Genomic DNA, 22,168 nt, shown 5'->3' with positions numbered 1-22,168 from the left:
CGAACATATGTAAGACTTGGCACACAGTAGATGTTTGATAAATGTTTTTTAAGGGAGCAGATGGACATGGGTTGGCTCTAAGCTAGAATATCTGTGTACTCATGTGAGCGGAGCTGTTGTCCTTGGGTTTCGAGCCTGCGTGTAGCCCTGTTGGCCCTCTCTGCTGCCTTAGCCTAGGTCCTTGCCCTCTTTACCCGGGCTACAGTCCCTCCCTCATGTCTGTGCCTACAGCCTTGCTTCAAGGGTCCTTCTTCCTCGTAACAGACGTATACTTGGGGTGCAGGGGCCACCCTCGTCAGCGTCTCCTTCATCAACCAAGCATAGGTCTTCCCCACACAAGCCCAGGTCCCTACTCCCCACCTCCTTAGTCAGATCACGTTGGGCGTTCAGCCAACTGAGAGCGGCTTTGATAGGTGACTCAGGCCTCTGGTATCATGTCTACATGTGTCATTCTGGGGTCACAGATACTGCTTACTAATTTTCCTGAAAGTCAGCTTAAGAGTCTGTTAACATAAAAAGGAAGTGTTGCAGATGGCGTAGAGGGCTTCCTGAGAAAAGATAATGTGTCTGACGCTCCCTTGCTCGGGGCTGTATCAGTGCCCATCACAGGCCTGACCACGTTTGGACGGAGGAAGAGAGAGGTCCTCTCCATAGTTCCACAGGGATACTATGTATGGTCTTACTTCGGAACCTCCAGAGCTCTAATTTAGATAAACTTCAGTTGTTAACCACCACCTAGTCTGTGCTGCTCAGTAAAAGCAACAGAAAACAGACTGAGGCAGCTACGAGGGGAGTGAGCCAAACCCTGGAGTCCACCTCGCTCCCAGCCCGGGTCCCAGCCTGAGCATGAGTCCGCTGTGTGGTTGGTGGCACCATTGACACCATAAGTACCACAGGCACCTCCTCAGAAGACACGACAAAGAGGACCTCATGTGGGTGACCCTTAGGGACCAGCTCACAGCCACGACCCTCTGTCCCCTGCTCACCTGTAGTGTATCCCCAAAGGAGAGTTTGTGGATGGTGTGTGTCATGTCCGGGTTCTGTGGCTGGGCGGTGGCACTGTGCGTGGACACGTGGAAGTTTCCAGGGACCTAGAGGGAGAGAGGCAGGCTTCACACATCTAGATGGCTGTCTGAGGGGGCTGACGGCAAGGGCTGTGTTATCTGTGCACGGCCTGGGGCAATGGAGTCAGCTGTACAGGGGCGCCGGGACCCTGGCTTGTAGCCTTTCCAACGGTGTGACTTTGAAGAACAGTACACTCACAGAAGCTACTGAAAGAAGTATCTGGGACCACCCATAGCCACAGGGCAAGAGTGCACGTGAAGTACCTATGCGGCCCTGACACAGCCCAGGCTCACGACGACGCAGTTTCTGCCCATCTCTGCGGATCGGGGTTGCTGGGGTTGCTGGCTCAGCCGTGGGTGAGGGGTGCACTCTGAGCCAGGACACCGAAGGGACTTCAGAGAGCACCAAACCAAGCTCACACCTACTCAAGCCGGCCTCATCGGAGACTGAGGACAGTGGCCTTGCAGGCCATCATTATCCCTACCTAAGATCTCTGGAGGATCTCAGAGCAGCTTCTGCCCCGGCTCCCAGTGTCTGCTCACCTTCCCCTCTTCCCACAGATCCTTCCCCAGGGCCATGAGAGAAAGTATGTTAAGTCCTATCTTTGATCAGGCCACAAACCCTCCAAGGCTTCTGGGCACCAGCCTGTTCTTTGAAGGGGGCTTATTACACAAAGGGTGGGGGCTGTGGCCCTGAGCAAGGTGGCGCCTAGGTGGGGGTGGTATTCCTTAGGTCACTGATCTCAGGAGGGACTCATGTGATTCTCTCTCTCTCTCTTATTTTTCCCTTTTTTTTTTCTTTCGAGACAGAGTTTTTCTGTGTAGCCCTGGCTATCCTGGAACTCACTCTGTAGACCAGGCTGGCCTCGAACTCAGAAATCCACCTGCCTCTGCCTCCCAAGTGCTGGAATTAAAGGCGTGTGCTGCCACCACACAGCTGTGACTGATGTGATTCTCAAGGGACCTAGGTTGGTTTTTAAAAGAGGAAGCCTGGCCTGGCCTCTCGCTGCTTCCTGTCCCATCACGCCACCCTTCCTTTAGAATCCTCACTGTCCCCTGTCCACCATTGTGATGTTGTCCACCGAGAGATTCTCACCAGAGGCCACGTGACGGGCACCTCATCCTGGACTTTCAGCCTCTGGGTCTAAGTAAGTTTTTCTGTATTCATCATTGCCTCAGTATTTCAGTAATGGAAAAACTGAGTGCCCAGTAGAGCCCTCATGCTCTTGTGATGTATTCAGGCCACTGGTCACACTCCGGCCGCCTCCCTAGGCCTCATCAACACCCTCAGCTCTGCTCACCCCCCCAGCCTCACCGGCCCCCCTCAGGCCCTGGGAACGGCAACCTGCACAGCCCCGCCCTGCGGCCTTTGTGCCTGCCACTTCTTCCTGGAATGCTTGTCCTCGTATCTTTCTCCACCTTGCTGAGGGCTACGCTCAGGCTGGGGAGGACCCTCAGCTCTATTTTGGGTACAAGATATGTTCAGAGAGGTCTTCCAGGGGGTTGGGAGGAGGAGTCCCTTGTGCAGAGGCCCTGAAATCTACATTTTGTAGGAAGACAGGGAAAGGCCTCAGGGACCCAACAAAAGTGATTCTCTACATCTGGCACTTGGGCTCAGGGCCAGTTATCACTCTGTGCCTCAGTTTTTCCATCAGAGAATGGGGATGATGACCACAGAGGTTTTCAGAATGACAGGAGGTACGCAGGCAGGTACACGGATGAGCACGCTTCAGTGCTCACCATGAAAGGGCCTTGGACGAGCAAGCAACAGGGCGTGAGGAAAAGCCTCTGCTTTTAAAAACAATTTCACGCTTCCTTTCACAGTGTAAGTAGTACCTGGATTTATTTCCATTACAAAATCTGCACAGGTCTAGGGTGTAGCTCCGCTAGACACCTACATCAGGAAGAGCACCTTGCCTCACATATACAAGGCCTTGGGATCCATGCCAACATCAGAGAAGGCAGTGATAAAAAGAAGCCCTTTAAATGGTACAGTCATATTTCCTGAGGCTGAAGGTGTCTTGTCAGGTCTTCTGGGCATTGGACCAGGCCACAGGTACAGAATGCCTTGGGTCTGGGGTCTGTGTCCCCAGAGTTAAGAGAGTGGAGAAGGCTGGCTCCTGGGTATCTGCCACCCGCTGCCAGCCTTCGAAGCTGTGACTCATTAATCCACTCCATTCTACAGCAAATCCATCACAGGGGTCTGACTCACACTAGCACACGCTGAGCTGGAGAAACAGAAGGCGATGCTTTTAGAACCTGTGACTTAGGCACCTACGTCAGTGTCTCTGATGGATTTTAAAAATACATAGCTGGAGTCAGGCCCCCTGCCTACCCTTTGCCTTCCCTCCTGGGGCAGCCATGATTAGTGAGGCTACTGGGCAGGCTCAGTCTAGGCTGCTGGGGGCGGCCAGGGCACCTGCAGTGAACTCTGGCATCTGGCTATTGGTCAACCTGATGGTTGGATAAAGAGGCCACAGGACAAGCCTGTGTCCAATGATGGGAGACAGAAGGGACAGCTGTTCTCCTTGCTCTCAGACTGGGCTGTCACACTGCTCTCTAATGACAGCCCTTCAGAGACACAAGACCCCCGACAAAGGAGAGAGGGTGATGTCAGAAGAGACTGCACATTTTGCAAAGGGTTGGGTGGACAGTGGCCCAGGCTGTGCCTGGAGAACATGGTCACTCTAATTATAGTCGTGTAATATACAGGTTAAAAAGCAGTAGCCACATGCAGGTGCAGAGCCCAGTGGCCAGAGTGCCTGGGTTCAGACCTAGCCCTGAACTCTCAAATGTTACTGGACTCCTATACTCTGGTTAAGAGCCAGGTAAGAATCCATGGGACAGTGGCCCCAGCACAAGGACTGGATAACCCTTCCACAGATGCCCCGCCCCCCCCTAGTTTCTTGCATGCCTGTTGTCTATGTGCATTGTACAAACACAGTTATACCAAAGTGATGTAGAGCATATGCTGACAAGGGCGGTGTAAGAGTCTCGACAGGCTACAAGGCAGGCAGGGCTGTCTAGTGCCTTCCTGAAGTACTTTATATGTTGACTTGTCACATGAAGTAGGTATTGACACCACCACCACCACCACCACTGCCATTTTACAGATGAGGGTGGATTCACCCAAAGCACTCAGAGTCCTTAGCGAGGACCACAGAGTCAGGGTTTTGAACACAAATTTGTCTGACTTGAAAAGGCAGATTCTGGTTCACCCAGAGCTAGCTGGGATCCACAACACCATCCATCTCAGGGAACAGAGGACATGGTTGCCAAGAGGTGGGCAGTGTGACACCTGAGTTGTCAGGAGTGTGCGTGCTCAAAGGCAAGTAACCACATCTCATGACTGGGGAGTGAGCACATGTAGACACGTGCCGGCAATCTTAAAATACCACAGCAGAACTCTGTCCCCACGGTCTTGCCGAAGCACCGGCGTCACTGTCTGACTATATTATCAAACTGGTATATTTTTTTCTCCAAGTATTTACCCGTGTGTCGGTGGCTGTCATTCTCAAAGTGGGGATGTGTGTGCAGTACCCGGAAATTCTTTACAACTATAATGTAGTGTGAATGCCAGCGGTTCCCAATAGCAAAGTTACAAGTATTGCTAATGCTGTTTTTTTTCTTTTTTTATTGTATTAACTAAAATTAGGAAATTCTAAATTAAAAGTTAGAGCCTAGTTAAAAAGATGGAACTTACTCCACATTCTTTGGGGTGTCTGCAGATAAATCTGTAATCTTTGGGGGGTTTCATGGACCCCAGGTTTATAATATGACTCTACACCCTCCTTAGAAGACTTGGCATCCTTAGAGTTTGGTAGCTGGAGGACTTCAGGATGCTGGGGGAAGAGCCCCAGGTTCTGCCTCCCCAACACTTCCAGGGTGATACTGCTGGGGGTCCCCACTAGGAGTGGCTGCAGCCTAAACCTATGACTTCCCACACTGCCGCCCAGTGCTCACTCCCACAGGAAGACCTGCTGGCTCTATTTCCCTTTCCACCTCAGATCTTGGCCTTCTCTGGTCCATCCCCATGTGGCCCACCAAGGAGACGACCTGCACTGAGCTGATTGGCAGATGTAAGGCAGTGGTGGGCGTGTCCTGGCTGTCATCTCCGCCTGCCTTGGGAGTTTGCTCATCTGTTCACGTTGCTACCAGAGCCTCTATCCAACTCGGAAGCAAGGTGTGTATTACAGACCCAGAAATAACAGTGCGCTCTCTCATTAACACCCCTGAGCTTTGTGACAGGGTGGGTACCACTGTGGCATTACTGCCATCACAGCTGTAAGCCTCAGTGTCCGGGGGCTACTGCTTGCTGGAGAGGAGGGGGACTTGAAGCCAGGCAAGTCCTGGCTCACCTCCCCTGGTGCTTTCCACACCAGCGTGGGGGGCAGCTCTTTCTGAACACACCATCGGAGGCTCTAGAATCTCAGGGGATGCAGAGCCTAGCCAGTCTCAGGAAGAGTCTCAGGCAGTCATGTGCTGGCTCTGTCAGGGTGGAGAGAGCAGGGGGCAGGAAAAGGGCCCAGGCAGTGCCTCCCTCCGTACCTTGTTGATGCTGAACTGGCCCTCGAAGCGGCAGCCTGCTCCGTTGTTCAGTGGGATCTTCATGGAGTTGTCGATGTGGCCCACTTCATGTCTGCCCATCTCATCTTGGATGTCAAGCCCGACCACTGTGGGGGTCGGAGAGAGCAGTCACTCACACCCACACCCCCGTAGAGCGGGATCAGCCCGCTTCTGTGGAAGCCCCATTAGCCCCCCATGAACACAATGCCCAGGAAACCCAAGCTACATGGGAAGTCAGCCAGTAAGAGAGAAAGGGGCTGCGTGGCTAAGAGCCACAGCACCCTAAAACACTCCCATCTCCCCACAAAGTCACAGCACCCCAAAACAGCCCCATCCCCCCCACAAAGTCACAGCACTCAAAATAGTCCCACCCTCACTAGACTCAGAGTGCTCCAAACAGTCCCATCCCTCAGAGTCACAGTGCTCAAAACTATTCCACATGCCCCTAGAGACACAGTGCCCCCAAAGAGTCCCACACCCCTCGGAGTCACAGGACTCAAGAGAGTTCCACTCCTTCGCAGTCACAGCACCCAAAACAGTCCCACCTGCCCCCAGTCACGGCATCCCTCTACCACTGCCTAAGGCTGGAGAGGGCTGAAGGAAGCTAGGAAGAAGCAGGGGCTAGACCAGCCAAGGACACAGAGCCCAGCATGACTCAGCTACATGCAAGACCACATGAAGGCTGTGGGGTGACAGGGGTCAGCCATGCTGGCCACCCGCGTCCTGACTGTGCCTTCCACCAGTGTGGCCGTGGCTCAGGTTCTCATTACCCTCAATGTTTGTTATTTTCTGACATGTGAAGTGATGATCATTGAACTTGCAGTGGAAGAGTGTGTGGATCAAGGAGTTGGTAGGTGTGGCAAGTGCTCAGCCCAGCACCCGCACCTGCGCCTGCACCCACGGTGCCTCACACTCTGGGGTCACTGGGTGAAGAGGCATCCATTCCTTCTTTATAATCTGTCTTTCGTCCACACCTTCCGTTACTCAGTGTCTATAACTACCAAGTCCTACGCTCCTGCCTGAGCACCAGGAGGCATCATGGGAAGTCAAACTCCAGCCTCCAGGAGCCCAGGCCCCTTTAAGAGGTTCTTCACCTTCCGTGGGAAGACTGTGCCCTACCCCACGCCATGCCTGTCCTGACTCCAGCATGGCCCTGGAGCCCTACTGTGGCTCAGCTTCTGCACCTTAACGAGGAGCAGGCTGTTCTACTGAGTTCCGTGAGATGGTCCCAGTACGCACAGGAGGAGAGGCTCTGGTCCACCATGGGGATGTAGCTAGCTTCCTGGAAGGCACACCAGAGGAAGCTTGCTTCAGAGAGAGAATAGCTCTTTGAAAATAAGCTATTTTTAAAGACAACCAGGCATAAAGGGAAAATGGGAACAGCCACGCGTCCCTCAGTGGGTATAGGGAAGTATGGGCCAGCCAGTGTGCAGGGGCACATGACACGGCCATCACAAACGATGCCACCGGTCTGTAAAGCGAAGCTGGAGAAACGCAAGCAGTCTTGGCTGACTCAACAGTTCCGCTTGAGGCCAGACTGCATCCCATGTGACAGGAGCTCGGCCCTCAGCCTGTTGCGCTTCAGGGCCATGATGAAGCTCTGGGAGTGGGGTCTAGTGGGAGGTCCTTACTGTTATTAGGCTAGACCCTTGGAGGGGACAGTGATGTCACTGCTCTTTGCCCTCTTTCCTTTACTTCTTTGACTTTGTGCTCTTTGCCCACTCCATGCTCCCATCACAACAGACAGCAACAGGCCAGCCGAGCACAGGCTAAAGCTTGCAACGCTGGGCCCCTACACACCTTTCTCTCCACAGGCTGGGGATCTCTGCCATTTTACACTAACAAAATGGTAACACAGTGACTTCCAGAGTTCTACTGTTTAGGGAATAAGTACGAGATAAAAAGGTCTGTACGTTTGCAGGTCAGATGCAATATATTATTTTTTTCCTTCTGAATGTTTTTACCCTGCGGCTGTTGAATCTGTGAGTGTGAAACTGCAGGTAGAGACAGTGACTGTGTTTGCAGGTGCACATAAACAGTGTCTGTGTTTACAGATGCACACACTAGGAGGGAAAAGAGGCCTCTGCTGTCAGCACGGGCTGCTCAGGGCACCAAAGACGAACATGATGGAGTCCTCTCCTTCGTTTAGAAAGGTTTCTCTATTTCCTTCTGTACTGAAGATCTAACTCATGCCAAATAAACACTACCACTGAGCTACAGTTCTGTGTTTTGAAAGTGTACCTTGGAAAAATAACTCCTGTATTCGGTGTGTAAAGAAGAGTAACACTGTCATAACATATTTACAGTGCTGGGAATGGAACCCGGGTCCAGGCAGGACTCTCCCCCTCCACCCGACTAACGCAGGCTATGAAAGGGTACTATAGTCTGACCTCAGCCACGGTCAGAAATTCAGGAGAGAAGCCAGTGGGACAGAATGGTGTCAGAATGTCCACAGACCCATCATTGGGTAGTGGAATTATAGGTGATTTCCTCTCTTTGTTTCTTTGGGTTTTCCAGAGGTACAAAGATGAATAGGCATTTTTGTGTATAACATTTTTGAAAGTCTTTTCTGAGACTATTGCTGGAACCAGGGATCCTTAGCGCGCTAGGCAAACCACTGAGCTATACACCGCCCTGAAGGTCTGTGAAAGAAAAGCCACTGCGCTGCGCTCCTGTGGGTTCATGACATAACCCGACAGAGCTGGCAGGACCCAAGGAGACCACAGCCCAAGAACTGGCATAGTCAGTAGCCAAGGACACCTGTCCTGTCTGAAGTCACACTGTCTGGATCTGGGACGGAGCCTAGAGCCACATCCCCTCAGCCCTTGCTCTGCTGGTCTAGTCCTCTGGCCTGACTAAGAATCTCCTTCCTTCAAAGATACAAGCAGCCCTGAAGGAGAGGCTGCCGGATGAGTTATTTTTCCTAAGAAGAGAGAAAAAAATGAAAACATAAAAATAAATAAAAGTGACCTATTTCAACAGGTTCCGTGGCACTGCACCCAGTGTGGGCTAAAAGCTGTGATGTCACCCTCACCGAAAGCAGGAATAGAGCTGAATGTCTCCCTGTCTGTGTTGGGGCCCACCCAATGTTCTGTCCCTGTGGGCTGTGCCCCTAAGCCGTGTCCTGTGATCGGAAGGGAGGAGGCTAACCAGGCTACACCGGGCTGCAGACCTAGCGGGGCTGAGGATTTCTCGAACCTTCACAATGGAGACAATAACCTGTATGGCTCAGTACCATCTCATTGGAAACTCTGGTCATGGTTACTAAGTCTACTATGCTAAAGGAGAAAGACACAACTGTAGCCAAGGTTCTCCCGAGCCAGGGAGGCAGGGTCTGCCTCCAAATCAGATTTTCGCTGTTTTGTTTTATAGAAATATTCTATTTTTGATTAAAACAACAAACGAAGAGATCTTTAGTTAAAAAGGAAGACACCCGGGAACCCTCCCTGAGTGTCCCGCTGACTTCTGCAGCTCTGGGCTGTGCAGGCTGAGGCTTGCACAACTGGCATCTCACCACAACTGTTTGAGAGGTCATGTAACTCCCATAGGAACCATCTGTAGCCACCAGCCACCGATGGGGATAACAATAGTCCTGGCCCCACTGTTGCCAGACGAGGCAGCTTTAAGGTGTTGCCACACTCCAGAGTCTCATGTGGGGAGGTCAGCCTCAGACCAGACCTCAGCTGCACACACATCTGGGCTCATCCTCCTGCCTGCTCAAGTCCCAACCCTCTCCCCGAGAGCTTCTTCCTCTCCATAAGCCACTTGCTCATGACTCTCAGGCTTAACAAACCAGAGAGACTCCACCACCCCGTGCCACCTGCGCCAATGTGGTTGCTCTGCAGAGGTATACGAGGCATCTTTGTTTCCAGAAAACCTCCAGGGGGCTCCTATAGGCTCTGTGTGTTTGCAGTATGTACCTGCATGCTCACCCCAGATGGCTCGGCATATCTGCACACAGATCACCCACAGGCTGGCTAGCTGAAACAGCTCTATGGGAATACTCACATTCACAGTGCAAATTGGGTAAACTGATGTTGAGACTGACGTCAATTTTGCCTCCGCTGTCCTTGTCTGGGTCATCGACGTAGAGCTCATTCACCCTGAGGGACAGACAAGTACAGAAATCAAGACTGAGAGGGAGACACTGAGTCTGCCCATAGGGGATAAACAGCCAGGGGCCACCTCACTTGGTAACCAGTGCTCAGTGATCCAGACAACCACGTGGGTACAACAGCACACACATGTCCAGGTCCCAGGAGGTAGGGTTCCAGATTCAAAGCCACTCTCCGATACAGCTTCATCAGGAGGGAGAGCAGTTGCTCAGGAAGGAGGAGGGGTCCAGTAAGAACATCTGTCCAGATTCAAGTTCAAATCCTGGCTCCAGCACTTCCTACGGCTATCTCTATAAACCCATCAGCTGAATGGGAGTATCACTGCTGAGCAGTAAAATGAGAAACAGAGTCCTGTACAGCTCAGGGCACAGCACCAACAGGCACACGGCAGTCGGGTCATGTACGGCTCAGGGTCCGGTACCAACAGGCACAGAGCACCCACTGCCTAGTCTTTTCTTTACAAAGTCACAGGCGTGAAGTCCAGGTCTCCCACAGGACTAGACGCCTATACTAGATTCCTAGGGCTACTGTAATCAAGTGTCACGAAGCCAAAGGCTTAACTAAAGCTTACCACATGTGTGCAGGGCGCTTTCCCTCCTCTCCCTCCTGCCCCCTCACACTGGATCCCCATGGCTCTATCTGGCCCGTTGGGCTGACTTAGCCATTCCTATCCTTCATGTGACCACATCTGTCATGTTCCAAGTGGCTTATAGGGAGTACAACCTTAGGCGGCAAGGGCAAGCAATGAGATCATTATTCTGTCACTAGAGTTACAGGACAGGTGGCCCCAGACTGCCACACCACCTCACGGCCAGGGCCAGTAGCAACCTACATTCATTCAACAGTTTGGAGACATCTGTGGCCTGTCAAGTTAAAGAAATGGCATCAAGCTGGATCCAACCTCCCTCCCTCTACTGAGAGACTCAAAGGCCTCTTCGTGGCATTTACCTAGGAGGTGAGTGAGGTCTGGTTCTGCCTGTGACCTTGATCAAACAGAGGCCCCCACAGCACGTGCCAAGGCCTGAAGTAGGGAGGGTCTAGGCTGACGGTCGGCAAGAGGGTCATGGCAGATGCAGTGTGACAAAGAAGTGTGACCTACTTCAGCCATATTCTGGTGCTGGGATACAGCTCGGGTGGTTTACCCAACACTGAAGACAGAAAGCTTGTGCCTCAGCAGGCTTGAGACCTGGAGGAGGCACCTCGTGCCAAAGACACCAGATTGTAGGTATCCTTAGTGGTCCAGAACCCATGGCTGCTGGGATCTGGCATGGCACACACGCCGATGGCATCCATGGGGATGGGTCAAGGGAGGTGTGACATGGAAGGTTCTGGATCTTCCCTTCCTCACTCAGCCAGGGGCCCTCGGGAACGAAGCAGAGGCCGTAAGGAGGGAGAGGGGCTGAGTTTAGAAGCTAGCTGCCCAGAAAACTTCCACGGGGAGGGGGAACCCCATCTCTAGGCCTGGCCTCAAAGGCTGCTCGACTGAGCAGTGTTGGAGACAGGGTCTGGGCTCTGCTGAACACTGATGGATGGGGACCAGGGATGCTGGCTAATAGAGAGGACATCACAGACGACAGAAGTCCTGCCGTCCTACTGCACAGGCATGGTGACTGCAGGGACAACACACTGCAGACTTCCAGCTGGCACAGATTGTAAACGTCTCTCACAGACAGCATAAATGTTTTGTTTAAGGTGCTGGACATTCTAACTCCATGAGCTAGTGATCTGACCCCATTGTGTCAATTAAAAATGAAACAATATGGGGCTGACGAGATGGCTCAATGGTTAAGAGCACGTACTGCTCTTTCAGGAACCCAAGTTTGGTTCCCAGAACCCAAATTAGGCAGCTCACGATGTCTGCAACCCCAGCCCTAGGAGACCCAATGCCCTCTTCTGGCCACAACAAGTGAGGATACACCACACACACACACACACACACACACACGATAAAAATTCTCTTTTAAAAAAGCTATAAACCATCAGTCTGCTAAGGAAATTGCTGTGTGATTAACTGACAGCGGCCAAGGAGAGGGCTTCCCTTCCCAGCGAGACTCCTCCATGAGCACTTGCCTTTCCCACCTGGCAAACCTAGACCTCTGCGCACCGCTCGGGGATTATGGGATGAGGTCATCCCTGGCAATCCTGGGAGATGACCTCAGCAGAGAGAAGCAAATCCCAGGTGTGGCTCAGGTGAGCTCACGGCCCCTGGGGAGGCTTCTCCCAGGCACTGATCCCAGTCTTCTGGCCAGAAGAACTGGAGTGGCCAGCTGCCAGGGCTGAAGGGCCACACAGCACGAAGGGGCTGAGGTGCCTGAGGGAAGGGAAAATGCATGGCCTGTGGCAACCAGGGCCAGTGGTTATGTAAGGGCAGAACTGGCTGTTCCCCCGTTGTAGGATGTATATGGTTCAATTGTCTGCACCGCCTACCGGTGAGGTCAGCAAGGCTGCCTTCTGAGTCCAAGGCAAATGTTCCAGGCCAGCTCGTTTCCTGCCACCCCTGGTGCGGCCTCAGCCGCCATGCAGGGCTGCCAAAGCTGACCGGGCCCACTGGCTGGGGCTGAGCTGATTTTAAAAGGCCACCAGCCTGCCAAACATCAGCTTGCTGCGAAGAAAAGAAACAGTTTGTGGGTATACTACAGTCTAGGGACTCTTACTGGCCTGACACCCCATAGCAGGCTCAGGAGGTAAGAAGGCCTGTGAGCACCCCTCCCGCCTTTGTCACTTAGAAGCTGAGGTAAAAGCAGGTGCTTTTCCTCTCTGAGCCCCAGCCTCCTCTTCAGGGTAACTGGAGAAGCCCCAGGTGGGTGGAGGCTACAAGACGCAAATTAATCCAGGACAATAGAAGTCTGGAGAATGGCAGTAGGAGGGGGCAAAAGAACTTCCTACTGGCAGAAGTCATGGCTCAGGTATCAAGGCTGAGGTGACAGCTGTGAGGTGAGACTCACTGACTACCGTGTTCTGGACTTGTGCATCTGCTGTAAGTCATGCACGCCTCACTGAGAAGCAACTAGTGAGGGAAAAGGAGGGAGAAAGGAAACAGGCAAGAATTCTTAACACCTCTCAGGGCTACTGAGAGGCTAAAGCTGCAGGCTGCCCAGCCCAGGCCAGGCTGTGTGTGCATGCATGTATGTGTGTGTGGTATGTTTCTGTGTATGTGTGTGTGGTGTGTGTACATTATATGGCATGTGTGTAGTATATGTGGGGTGTGTATGTGTATGTGTGGTGTGAATATATTATATGACATGCATGTAGTATATGTGGGGTGTGTGTGTGTGTGTGTGTGTGTGTGTGTGTAAGCATATGTCTCATTTTCTGTCCAGGGCTGACCACAGGCTTCGCTGGGCAGAGAAAACACAATGCTCAGAGGTTTGCCTCCTGGCTGCAGTGCCTCCTGGTAGACTGAACTTGGACAATGGGCTTTGTCCTCAACAGCCTCAGTTTCCCCAGAAATAAAAAGGGCTTTCCCAGAGTCGTTGATATTCCATTTCTATAAGGTTTCGACCCTTGGGCTCAACCAGTTGAAGTTCAAAAAGCAAAACAAAACAAAAAACAAACAAAACCCCTCAGAAACAGACACCGAGTCTGTATTGGACACAGACTTACCTTATTCCTTACACAATATGGTACCACAACTATGTGCACGGCATGCCACACTCTCTGGTCCCAGCAACCCCCAAGACTCTGTATACACCGAGGAGGCTGCTAAGGTGGCCAATGAGAATGAGAGTCTTGGGCACAGTCTCACTGCAGACTGAACGCTCAGTCTCCAGCCACGATCTTCATCACCAATGCCAACATTTAATGAGATAAACTAATAGGGACACAAATCCAGGGCAAGCCACTGTGAAGGCCAAGGGCATTATGCAGGTAAGAGGTGCAGCCCAGTACTGCCCAGTGTCTTCTGCCCCACTAGAAGCTGGAAGGTGCCAGGCTTCTGCTTGTGGCAGCTCCTGTAACATAGCCAAGCAGCGCCCAGCAGGATCACTGTGTGTCCTGTGAGCAGGACAAACCACTGACTGAGGTCACACAGCCTGGAGGAGTGACAGGAGGATGCTGCCGGGGACTCGGTGTCTTGCCTTTCCTATGGGGCTGACGCTGTCTGGAGAGGACAGAGATCCCCAGAAAGCAGGGCGGCCCCTAGGGAGACATGTGATGTAAGTGTCACTGTCTTTTCTGATCACCTTCAGATGTGCCACCCCAGGGCCTCAGGGCCTATGGGATATAGAGGCCCGTAGGTCCAATGGCTTTCTGTTCTGCAGACCTCCTTCCCTCACCTCCTCTGTCACACCTGAGGAAGCAGCATGGATACAACCCCGGACCAGAATGAGAACACCTGAGCTTCTGTGGAATGAACACAAACGTGGGGGGGGGGTGCACAGGAGAGTGTGGGTGCCAGCTTCTCAGAAGTCCCAGGAAGTGGAAGAGTGTGTGCTGATGGGGGGCTGGGGGGACATTCCAGGTGGGGGGCACCAGGCAGCACATGGGGAGGAGGTGGGTGAGAACGGGCCTTGTAGGGAGAGAGTTCGTGATGACAGGCTTGGGAGGTACTGGGGGGGGGGGTTGTAGGTGGAATGTAACTGAAGGCCTTGGGATTCTAGGCTGAGGCGTGAGCCTGATGACATCTATGGAAAACAATTTTATTTGCTTTACGAAGAGCACTTGAATAGTTCAGATTCCTGCCCAAGGTTGCTGGCCTCCATGCTTAGCGATCTGGTCAGATGGAAACTTCCATGCAGCCGGGAGGCCGCAGGGGCTGGTGGGTGGGAGTGGGAGGGGCGGCGGGGAGGCTGACGGGTAAACCTCAGGAACCTTGTCTTTTAAACCCTGACTTCTGTAGGGGAAACACAACCACTGCCTACTGGGTGGATGCCCTCCTCTGCCAGCTGCCCAGCCGCCCCTCCTCCTGGCAGGGCCTGCGGCTCACACTCACCCTTCCCTAGGCCCACCTTTTAGGGGTGATCCGAACAACAAATCTGTCCTTCTGTGCCCAGGAGCCTTCAAGCCTCCCATTGCTAAGGGTGAGGATGCTCTTGGTGACAGTTTAGTCAACAACTGACTACAATTGAGACTCAGTTCAGGGGTGCTGGGCAGGATGGAGTCCCTCACTGTTCTCTTGGATAAACTCCTAGTCTCCCCAATTTTGGCCCAGTGTAGGGATGTTTTAGGAGCCAGTTCAAGGTAACCTCCCAGCTCCTACTTCCTGAAGTGGCCTCTTTGAGCTGGCTACCTGATTCGACAGGGGAATCTTGAGTCTCCCAGTCAATAGGTTTGGAGTTTAATTGTAATGGATTGCCACTGCTGTGCATGTGTGTGATGTGTGTGAGTACACACGGAGGTCAGGGTACATGTGTGTGGAGTGGAGTAGGATCCAGTGACCCAACTCGGGTCATTAGGCTTGTATAAGAATATGCTTTGCCTGCTGAAGCTTCTATCCCTAACCATCAATAATTTTGGCCAAAAAGCTGTGGTTTTTCACAGCTTGAGGCTTTAAAACATGTCCTGCAGAGATGGGCAGACGACGGGGTCAGGTGCCCATGCTGTAGGTGCCCCCAGGTCCTGGTCTTAGACTCTGCTTCCTTGCCCCTTTTATGAACCTACACGTTTTAGCTTCTTGATGGCCCAGCTTCCCCAAGAAACTTCAAGGGGTTTTGTAAAATTCTGAGGCAATCATTGGAAGATGCTAACCTGGGCATATGAGACTAGCATATGGCCATTTACAATACCTAGAAAGCACCAAAAGGGATATTATGTTTAAAGCGAGTGGAGTGTCTGAGCAACTCTGTCTTGCTATCATAAATCCCCACCGGTGAGTAACCATCAAAGCCTGCAGGGGCTCGGCAGTCAAGGGCTGGGACATCCCGCAGTCTGAGGGGTAGGTGCGTACTCTGAATATCCCATGGGACACCTTCTTTCCCCATTGTCACCAGCCTGGCCAAGGCTCGTGTTGGATGTCAAGCACACAGACCGACCCACCTCCCTCTAACTCTGCGGGGCCAGAATGAGCATCTCACGTCACCGGGAGCCACAGGCCAAGGCTGCACCATGACCTTGTTTCCTTGAGTTATGCACCCCCTCCTGGCAAGAGGGGATCCCCTGGCCTTCTGTGGTCACAAAGCCATCAGACAGGATCAGTGGCCTCACTGAAAGAGAATGAACTCCCCTTCAGTTTTCCTGCAACCTATATGCTTCCTGGGCAGGGCTGCCTCTGTAAAGAAAGGGGCCCAGTGACGTGAAGCAAACATTTCCAGGCTGCGGTGTTAAGTCTTGGGCCTGCCTGGACCCCTGACAAGTCAGCACCATGGTGAGGAAGCACAAGAAGGGAGGGGCATTAGGCTCCCACCAGCAGCAACAAGCAGCCAGTGTATGAGCCTCCTGAGCCTCTTCCTTCCTCCTGAGACCACTGCATCCAGGAGGTAGGAAGAGGAAGTTCCTGAGCAGGGAGGGGTGCCATGGAGGACACACAGTCCTCTGACACTGACAGCCCTGCCCTAGGTACACAGTGGGCACAGTCCACTGTCTGGGCTTGCTGGAGCTGCCTAGCCTGCTACACAGCCTTTGCAGGCCCCAGCTCTGACATCAAAAGTCATTTGTATGTGGCCATGCCTCAGTGCTGAAGGCACGCCTTCACTGGGCAGAGCTGACTAAGGCTTCCTCAAGTCTTAGGGGAGGAAACACAGAGGCACCAAGAGACAGGGTCTGACAGGGGACAAAGTCCACAGGCCTTGGGCTAAGTACTCTTCAGCCAGGCCACCCTGTTGAGTCTTCTGAAAGCACCAGGTCCGTCGTGTGTCCTCCCGCTCCCAGTCCTCGCCATCTCCATCCACCTCACAACACTGTCCTCAGAGCACCCCCGTGGCTTTGCAGTGACGTGTATTAGATGTTCAAGTAACACAAAGAAAGTATGAAGTAGACTGGAGGACTGTGCATGGTGACATCCCACTGTGATTCCAGTACTCGGGAGGACAGCCTGGGTTACGTAGCAAGACCTTGTAAGACCCTGTCTCGGAAAACAAAACCACAAAACCAAAAATAGAAGCAGGGGCTGGAGAGATGAGCGTTTAAGAGCACTGGTGGCTCTAGCAGAGAAGCCAGGTTCCCTTCCCAGCATGCCACGGGGGCTCACAACCTTCTAACTCCAGTTCCAAGGCACTCGACACCCTCTTCTGGTCTCCAAGGGCACCGCGCATGCACACAGAGCACAGAAATACATGCAGATAAGCATTCATGCACATAAAACAAATATGCATAAAACATAATATGCAATAAAAACAAATCTTTACAGGAAAAAAGGAAAATGTACACAAGAGGAGTATATGTAGCTTTATGTAAATGACATGTATATTTATGCAAATATGCTATTATACTGAAAGTTTGGGGCCTGTGAGGTGAGGCTATTCCCAAGGATAACTGTACACACAGTCGCACTGTGACACAGATGTACTTTAGGAGCACACAGCCAAAGCCCAATCGCTGTTGACTAAGGAATTCCAGAGCTGCGGCCCCGAGCCCCTGCTTGCTCACTTGCTATAGCCACACCAGCCTTTCGGTTCTTCAGACCCCCCAAGGCATCCCTGCCCCCCTTGGAGCCTTAGCACCTGCTGCTGGGTCTGAAGACCACCTGCCTGCACATCTGCACCTGCCTGCTGTCACAGGTGCATGCCCCGGCCACCTACTCAGAAGACGCAGGTCTGCAGAGTGGCCTCCATCCCAGAGGATAGCAGCCTGCAGAGGCTAGCAGATGCCTGCCTGGCACACTGTCGGTGTATTTCGGGGTGTGTCTCATCTCCCCCCCCAACCCTCATCCCACCTCTAGTTCATGACAGAGTAATCCCTGGGATACACAAAGAAGAGGTTTCCCATGGTCACAGCCACCTGTGGGGGACTTCTGACAATCCCTACATGGTCTGTTACCGTGGAAAGCAGACATCTTTTCCAGGGCTGGAAGTGAAATTGGAGTCTGATCTACTCACACTTCCTGGACTCCGGGAGGTTCAGTAACATTCCCAGGGTCACACAGCAAAGCAGTATCCTGATTCTGGGTCTTCTAATGTCATATCTGGTGCTCTCCCCACAGGCCCATGAAGCTCCTCAGGTTAAACTCAGTGCCAGAGGGACAGGGGGTGGACGTTCTCACACCAGCCTCAGGTGGGCAGCTGCATCCAGATAAGAGCTCAGAGGAGGTGTGCCCAGCTTCTAAGAACTCTGGATCTACCTCACTTGGTCACTGCACGCAAGTACCTCTACCTCCCATAGCCTCAGCTTCCCTATAAAATGTGGTGACAAAGGTAATAAGATCTGGCTGCAGCCATGACACCGCCTGTGTTTAGCTTCCTATTGTCTCATGGCTGAGAAGGCAGCAAAGGAAACCAAGACATTCCATGAATAGAAGGAGAAAATTCCAAGGCTGGGGAGGAGGGAAGGGGGTGCCAGGGCCCAGTCCCATGACAATTCCACAAACTATAAACACAGCTACAGAGAGGCTTTGGAGCATGAGGAGCCCAACGCAGGAGGGCTACCAGGCTGTGGGTGACAGCTAGTTCTGGAATCAGGGATGGATGACTGTGGTATCAGATGCCGGAAAACCCATGCTGACTCCTGAACGTGGGCCTGAGAAACGAGAGGGGCTTCCAGGAAGGCCACCTTGCCCTCTGTGAGGAAGCTACCTGGACCCTCTGAGCATCTTCCAACGACAACATCAAAGGACTCCTGGGAAACTCACTGGCCAGACTTGTGGCCAGCGGTGATGAGCGTGTGATGAGCCTCGGCCTGGGTACCCCAGGCCCACAGGAGCTCGAGGCTTTCACACAGTGAGGCTCAGCTTTGCTCCAAGTTCTGAGTCCCTTTGTGGTGTCACATGCTTGGGAACAGAAGCAAGCCAGCTACAAGGCTTCCATCCCCTCCTAAACCGCCCCCTCTTCTCATCTGGACCCCAGCAAGCCAGTTGCCCCAGAGAAAAACGACTTACACTTCTGTGGTGATGAATCCGGTGAGCTCTGACAGGAAGAGGAAGAGGATAAAGAGGCAGCAGCAGACGGAGACTGTGGGGAACACAAACAGCGTTAGGAGTGCAGGATACTTCACACGGGAGGCCAGTCCCCACTGCCCCTCCTGCTACCCTGGAGGAAGCTGCCTAGAGGCCCCAGCATACACACAGGGTGAGGGCGGGCGCCTTTGCAGAGATCATCAGCATACCCCTCTTGTTCATGGCCTCAGTGTGATTCCCCAGAAAGTGGCCACTGGCCTGACTCTGTGGTCAGGCTGGCCTCTCACACAGGCAATGGGCCCTGTTCTACTCCTCAAGATCTCTTTGACGCAGAGGTTGCCCTGGAAGAGGACTGCGTGCTGGTGGACAAGGAGTTTGAGTGCCAGCATGCTAGAATCCCAAATCCACATGGAACACCTGGAGATACCATGTGACCATCCAGACTTCTCTCTCACGTCAGTGAGCGAAAGGCTGAGGCACAGCTCACCACAGGCCTGACCCTCTGTCTACAGTCAGTGACCCCCTTGGGAGCTGTCAGCTTTACAGCAGGGTGAGGACAGACTCCCTCACCAGAAGCCATATGGTAGTTTGGACTCGCTGCCCAGTTACTGACATGCACAGTCTTGTCCTGATGCTGGCCAGTGGCAGTAGGCCACGTCTCTCGGTCAACCAGCAGTCCTCACAGGGACAGCCAGCACAGCCAGGCTGAGCTGAGGTGTGCCGCAGATTGGAATGAACTTCCATTTCTAATTCTGCTCTTTTGAACAGCAGCATTGCTGTGACACAGGTCTGCAGATAATAGTAGAAAAGCATCTCCGTCCATGTCCATCTGTCTTGTCTGCCACCTATCTAATTTCCTATCTGTCTTCAAGGAAGGAAGGACGATTACTTATTGAGCACCTACTATATATATGCCCATGATGGTATGTTAACAAGCCATCCCACTGTGACACTACAGTGCCAGACTGATGGTGGCTCTTGTGTAGAAACCCAGGCTGAGAGGGAAGGGACTGGGACCCCCCTATCCTCTATGGTGAAGGCCCCCAGAAAGACTCCTGAGAACCTGGGCTACAAGGATAAGATGGGATACCCCCAAACTAACTGCCTGATGAGTCTGTAGTCACACAGATGGGGACTGGAATAGTCATAACCTTTGCCCCACTTTGATGAAGCTTATAGAGGTGGCATTTAAAGACTTTATTTTGGGGGGAAAATAGAGAATGTGTGCATATTATAAACAAGAAAAAGTTCTAACTGAGCATATAAGCACATGTAACTATTAAACATCATGTATTAATAATTACATAATATAGTATAAGCACTATAATACACACACACACACACACACACATGTATTTATTGGCCAGCCTAGTGGCCACATCTATAAGCCCAGAATTCAAGAGCAGAAGTGGGAAGGACTGGCTGAATTTTAAGCCTAGCCTAGAGTACACAGCAAGTTCTAGGCTAACCAAGACTCTCACTCAAAGCCAAAACAGAACAAAAAGTATATCTAATCATATATGTATATACAGATATACATACTTTAAGCCCCCTTTTGCTCTAAATTAATAACAGCACGACAGACACACCTTTTCAGCCATGCTTCAAGCACTCAGCAGTCTGTAAACAGCTTGGGCCCAGACAGTGGCCTTGCTTTGCCCTGTTCATGGCTTGGAGATTGAGCTCAAATATCCTTTCCAGCTGGGGACTAAAGCCCTTGCGTATCTCAGCCCCGACCCAGCTCCCGGCTCCTGCTTTCCTGCCTGCAGCGGTGGTGACTGCCTCTAGGGGAAGAGTCGGTCAGCAGGCAAAGCATCCTGCAGCTGGATCCCGTGCCCTTCTGTCCAGTGTCCCCCGGGGCCCACATTTCAGCACTATTCTGTCCACACCAGCCCCAGCGGACGCAGCAGTGAGTGTATGGCACAGGAGGTTTTCTGAGGGGCGTTGCTGCTGACTTTAGGATAAAGGAGTCTTCTAGTTAGCTGCCCTTCCTGCTCCATGCCTGCAGTTACACCCCAAAGTCCTAACTACCCACACTGTGGTGGGGGCAGGAGATTGGGGAGGCCCTTCTCTGAGATCTGTGTGCTTCTGCAAGGCTTGGCACAAAGTCTGGGTAACCCAGCAGGTAGACAGGATAACTCAGTGGGGCCCAACGGTCCCGCCTCCACGCGTGTTTATGGGAGGTGCACCTGACTCCTGTCTTAAGACCGGGGAACCAGAGGTGAGGTCATAGCACCACTGTGGCCTCGGGGCCTAACAGCGCTGGCTCAGAGAAGGCCCAGAGAAAATATTTATTCAATAACCTAATGAGTGAGAAACCACGAAAGCAGGGAGGAAGTATTCCAACCAAGACCTTCAGATCTCAAAGGCTGGATGAAGGCTTTCAATCCATGTTTGGGCAAGACTTGGAGGCTCTCTGACTCCAGACTTCTGAAACTGACTCAGGCCCTGGGCAGTCGGAATGTGGCCCCAGGAGAGGCTTGCTACTAGGAAGCCAGGTGCTGCCCAATCGAAGGGGCCCAGCTTGAGACCCTTACATCCCGGGGGAAAGCCAAGGAGTCCTCTGAGGTCGAAAGAGCCGTGTAGGGCAGGGGATAAAGTCCACAGGCTGACGTTCGAGCCCCGGAATTTTGCTGTCTCCTTCAGCTATTAATAGCAGCCACCCCACAGCGTAATGCGATGGCGCAGGCCTGAGTTGGCCTGCCTGGCTCGGCTGCCTAAGCCTAAAGGATGAAGATGGAAGCCCATTCATCAGCACTGTCCCTGCACTTGGCACAAGGCTTGGCCCTCGGTCCAGCTCAATAAATATTTGTATACTACAAGGTAGCTAAGGGCTGGCTTCCCATGCCTCAGGCCTTCCCCTCGTGGAAGGAAAAGCTCATCAAACCACGTTCCTGAGGGCTGCCAGGCAGAACTTTTTAAACAGTTAAAAATATATGCCCCCTTTGACTAAGTGTTCCTAAACCCTGGAGAGCTACCTCATAGTAACACCACAGAAGATTCGACAAGGACATCTATCTGTGTGTCAATAGGTTAGAATCAGGCCGGCTGCTCTCGGTGCCACAGGACATAGCTGGATAGAAGGCAGAGCTGCTGGTGGAGGTGGGAGAGGTGCACCCAGCAGCAGACACAAGGGAGACGGATACACAGCACAGCCGGTGCCTGGGCAGGGCAGTGCAGGCACCTCCTGGGATCTTAGGAAAGTGTATACCTGATTGTTCAACAGGTTGGGCAACGAAGACTGGAGAAATCTGCAGGGAGGGTGACCTGCTATTGGTGGCACAGAGTGGGACAGGAGTCATGTTTCTCATAGACTAAGCAAGTCTTTTTCCTGGGGCGGGGGGGGGGGGGGGGACGACGACTTGCCCAAGGACACATAGGTGCTACACAGGAGGATGAAGCCAGCTCTTCCTGACAGGGAAGGCCTGCAAACAGCCAGG

The 22,168-nt window shown here is 52.6% G+C and overlaps 1 protein-coding gene across 1 annotated transcript in view; it reads right to left on the bottom strand.

The window, feature by feature from the left end:
• Positions 1–22,168, bottom strand: part of Ergic1 (endoplasmic reticulum-golgi intermediate compartment 1) — a 64,799-nt gene that overhangs the window by 20,561 nt on the left and 22,070 nt on the right. Inside the window, exons 3-6 of the mRNA XM_052194638.1 lie at positions 18,711–18,783; positions 9,639–9,733; positions 5,613–5,737; positions 987–1,091 (exon numbers count right to left, since the gene is read on the bottom strand). Of these exons, the coding sequence (XP_052050598.1) occupies positions 987–1,091; positions 5,613–5,737; positions 9,639–9,733; positions 18,711–18,783 (398 nt within the window). The remainder of the gene's footprint in view (positions 1–986; positions 1,092–5,612; positions 5,738–9,638; positions 9,734–18,710; positions 18,784–22,168) is intronic.

The sequence above is a fragment of the Apodemus sylvaticus genome, chromosome 10 (genome assembly GCF_947179515.1).
Source record: "Apodemus sylvaticus chromosome 10, mApoSyl1.1, whole genome shotgun sequence".
Lineage (NCBI taxonomy): Eukaryota > Metazoa > Chordata > Mammalia > Rodentia > Muridae > Apodemus > Apodemus sylvaticus.
The sequence above is the reverse complement of the archived record's forward strand: the minus strand, read 5'-3'. Positions and strand labels throughout refer to the sequence as shown.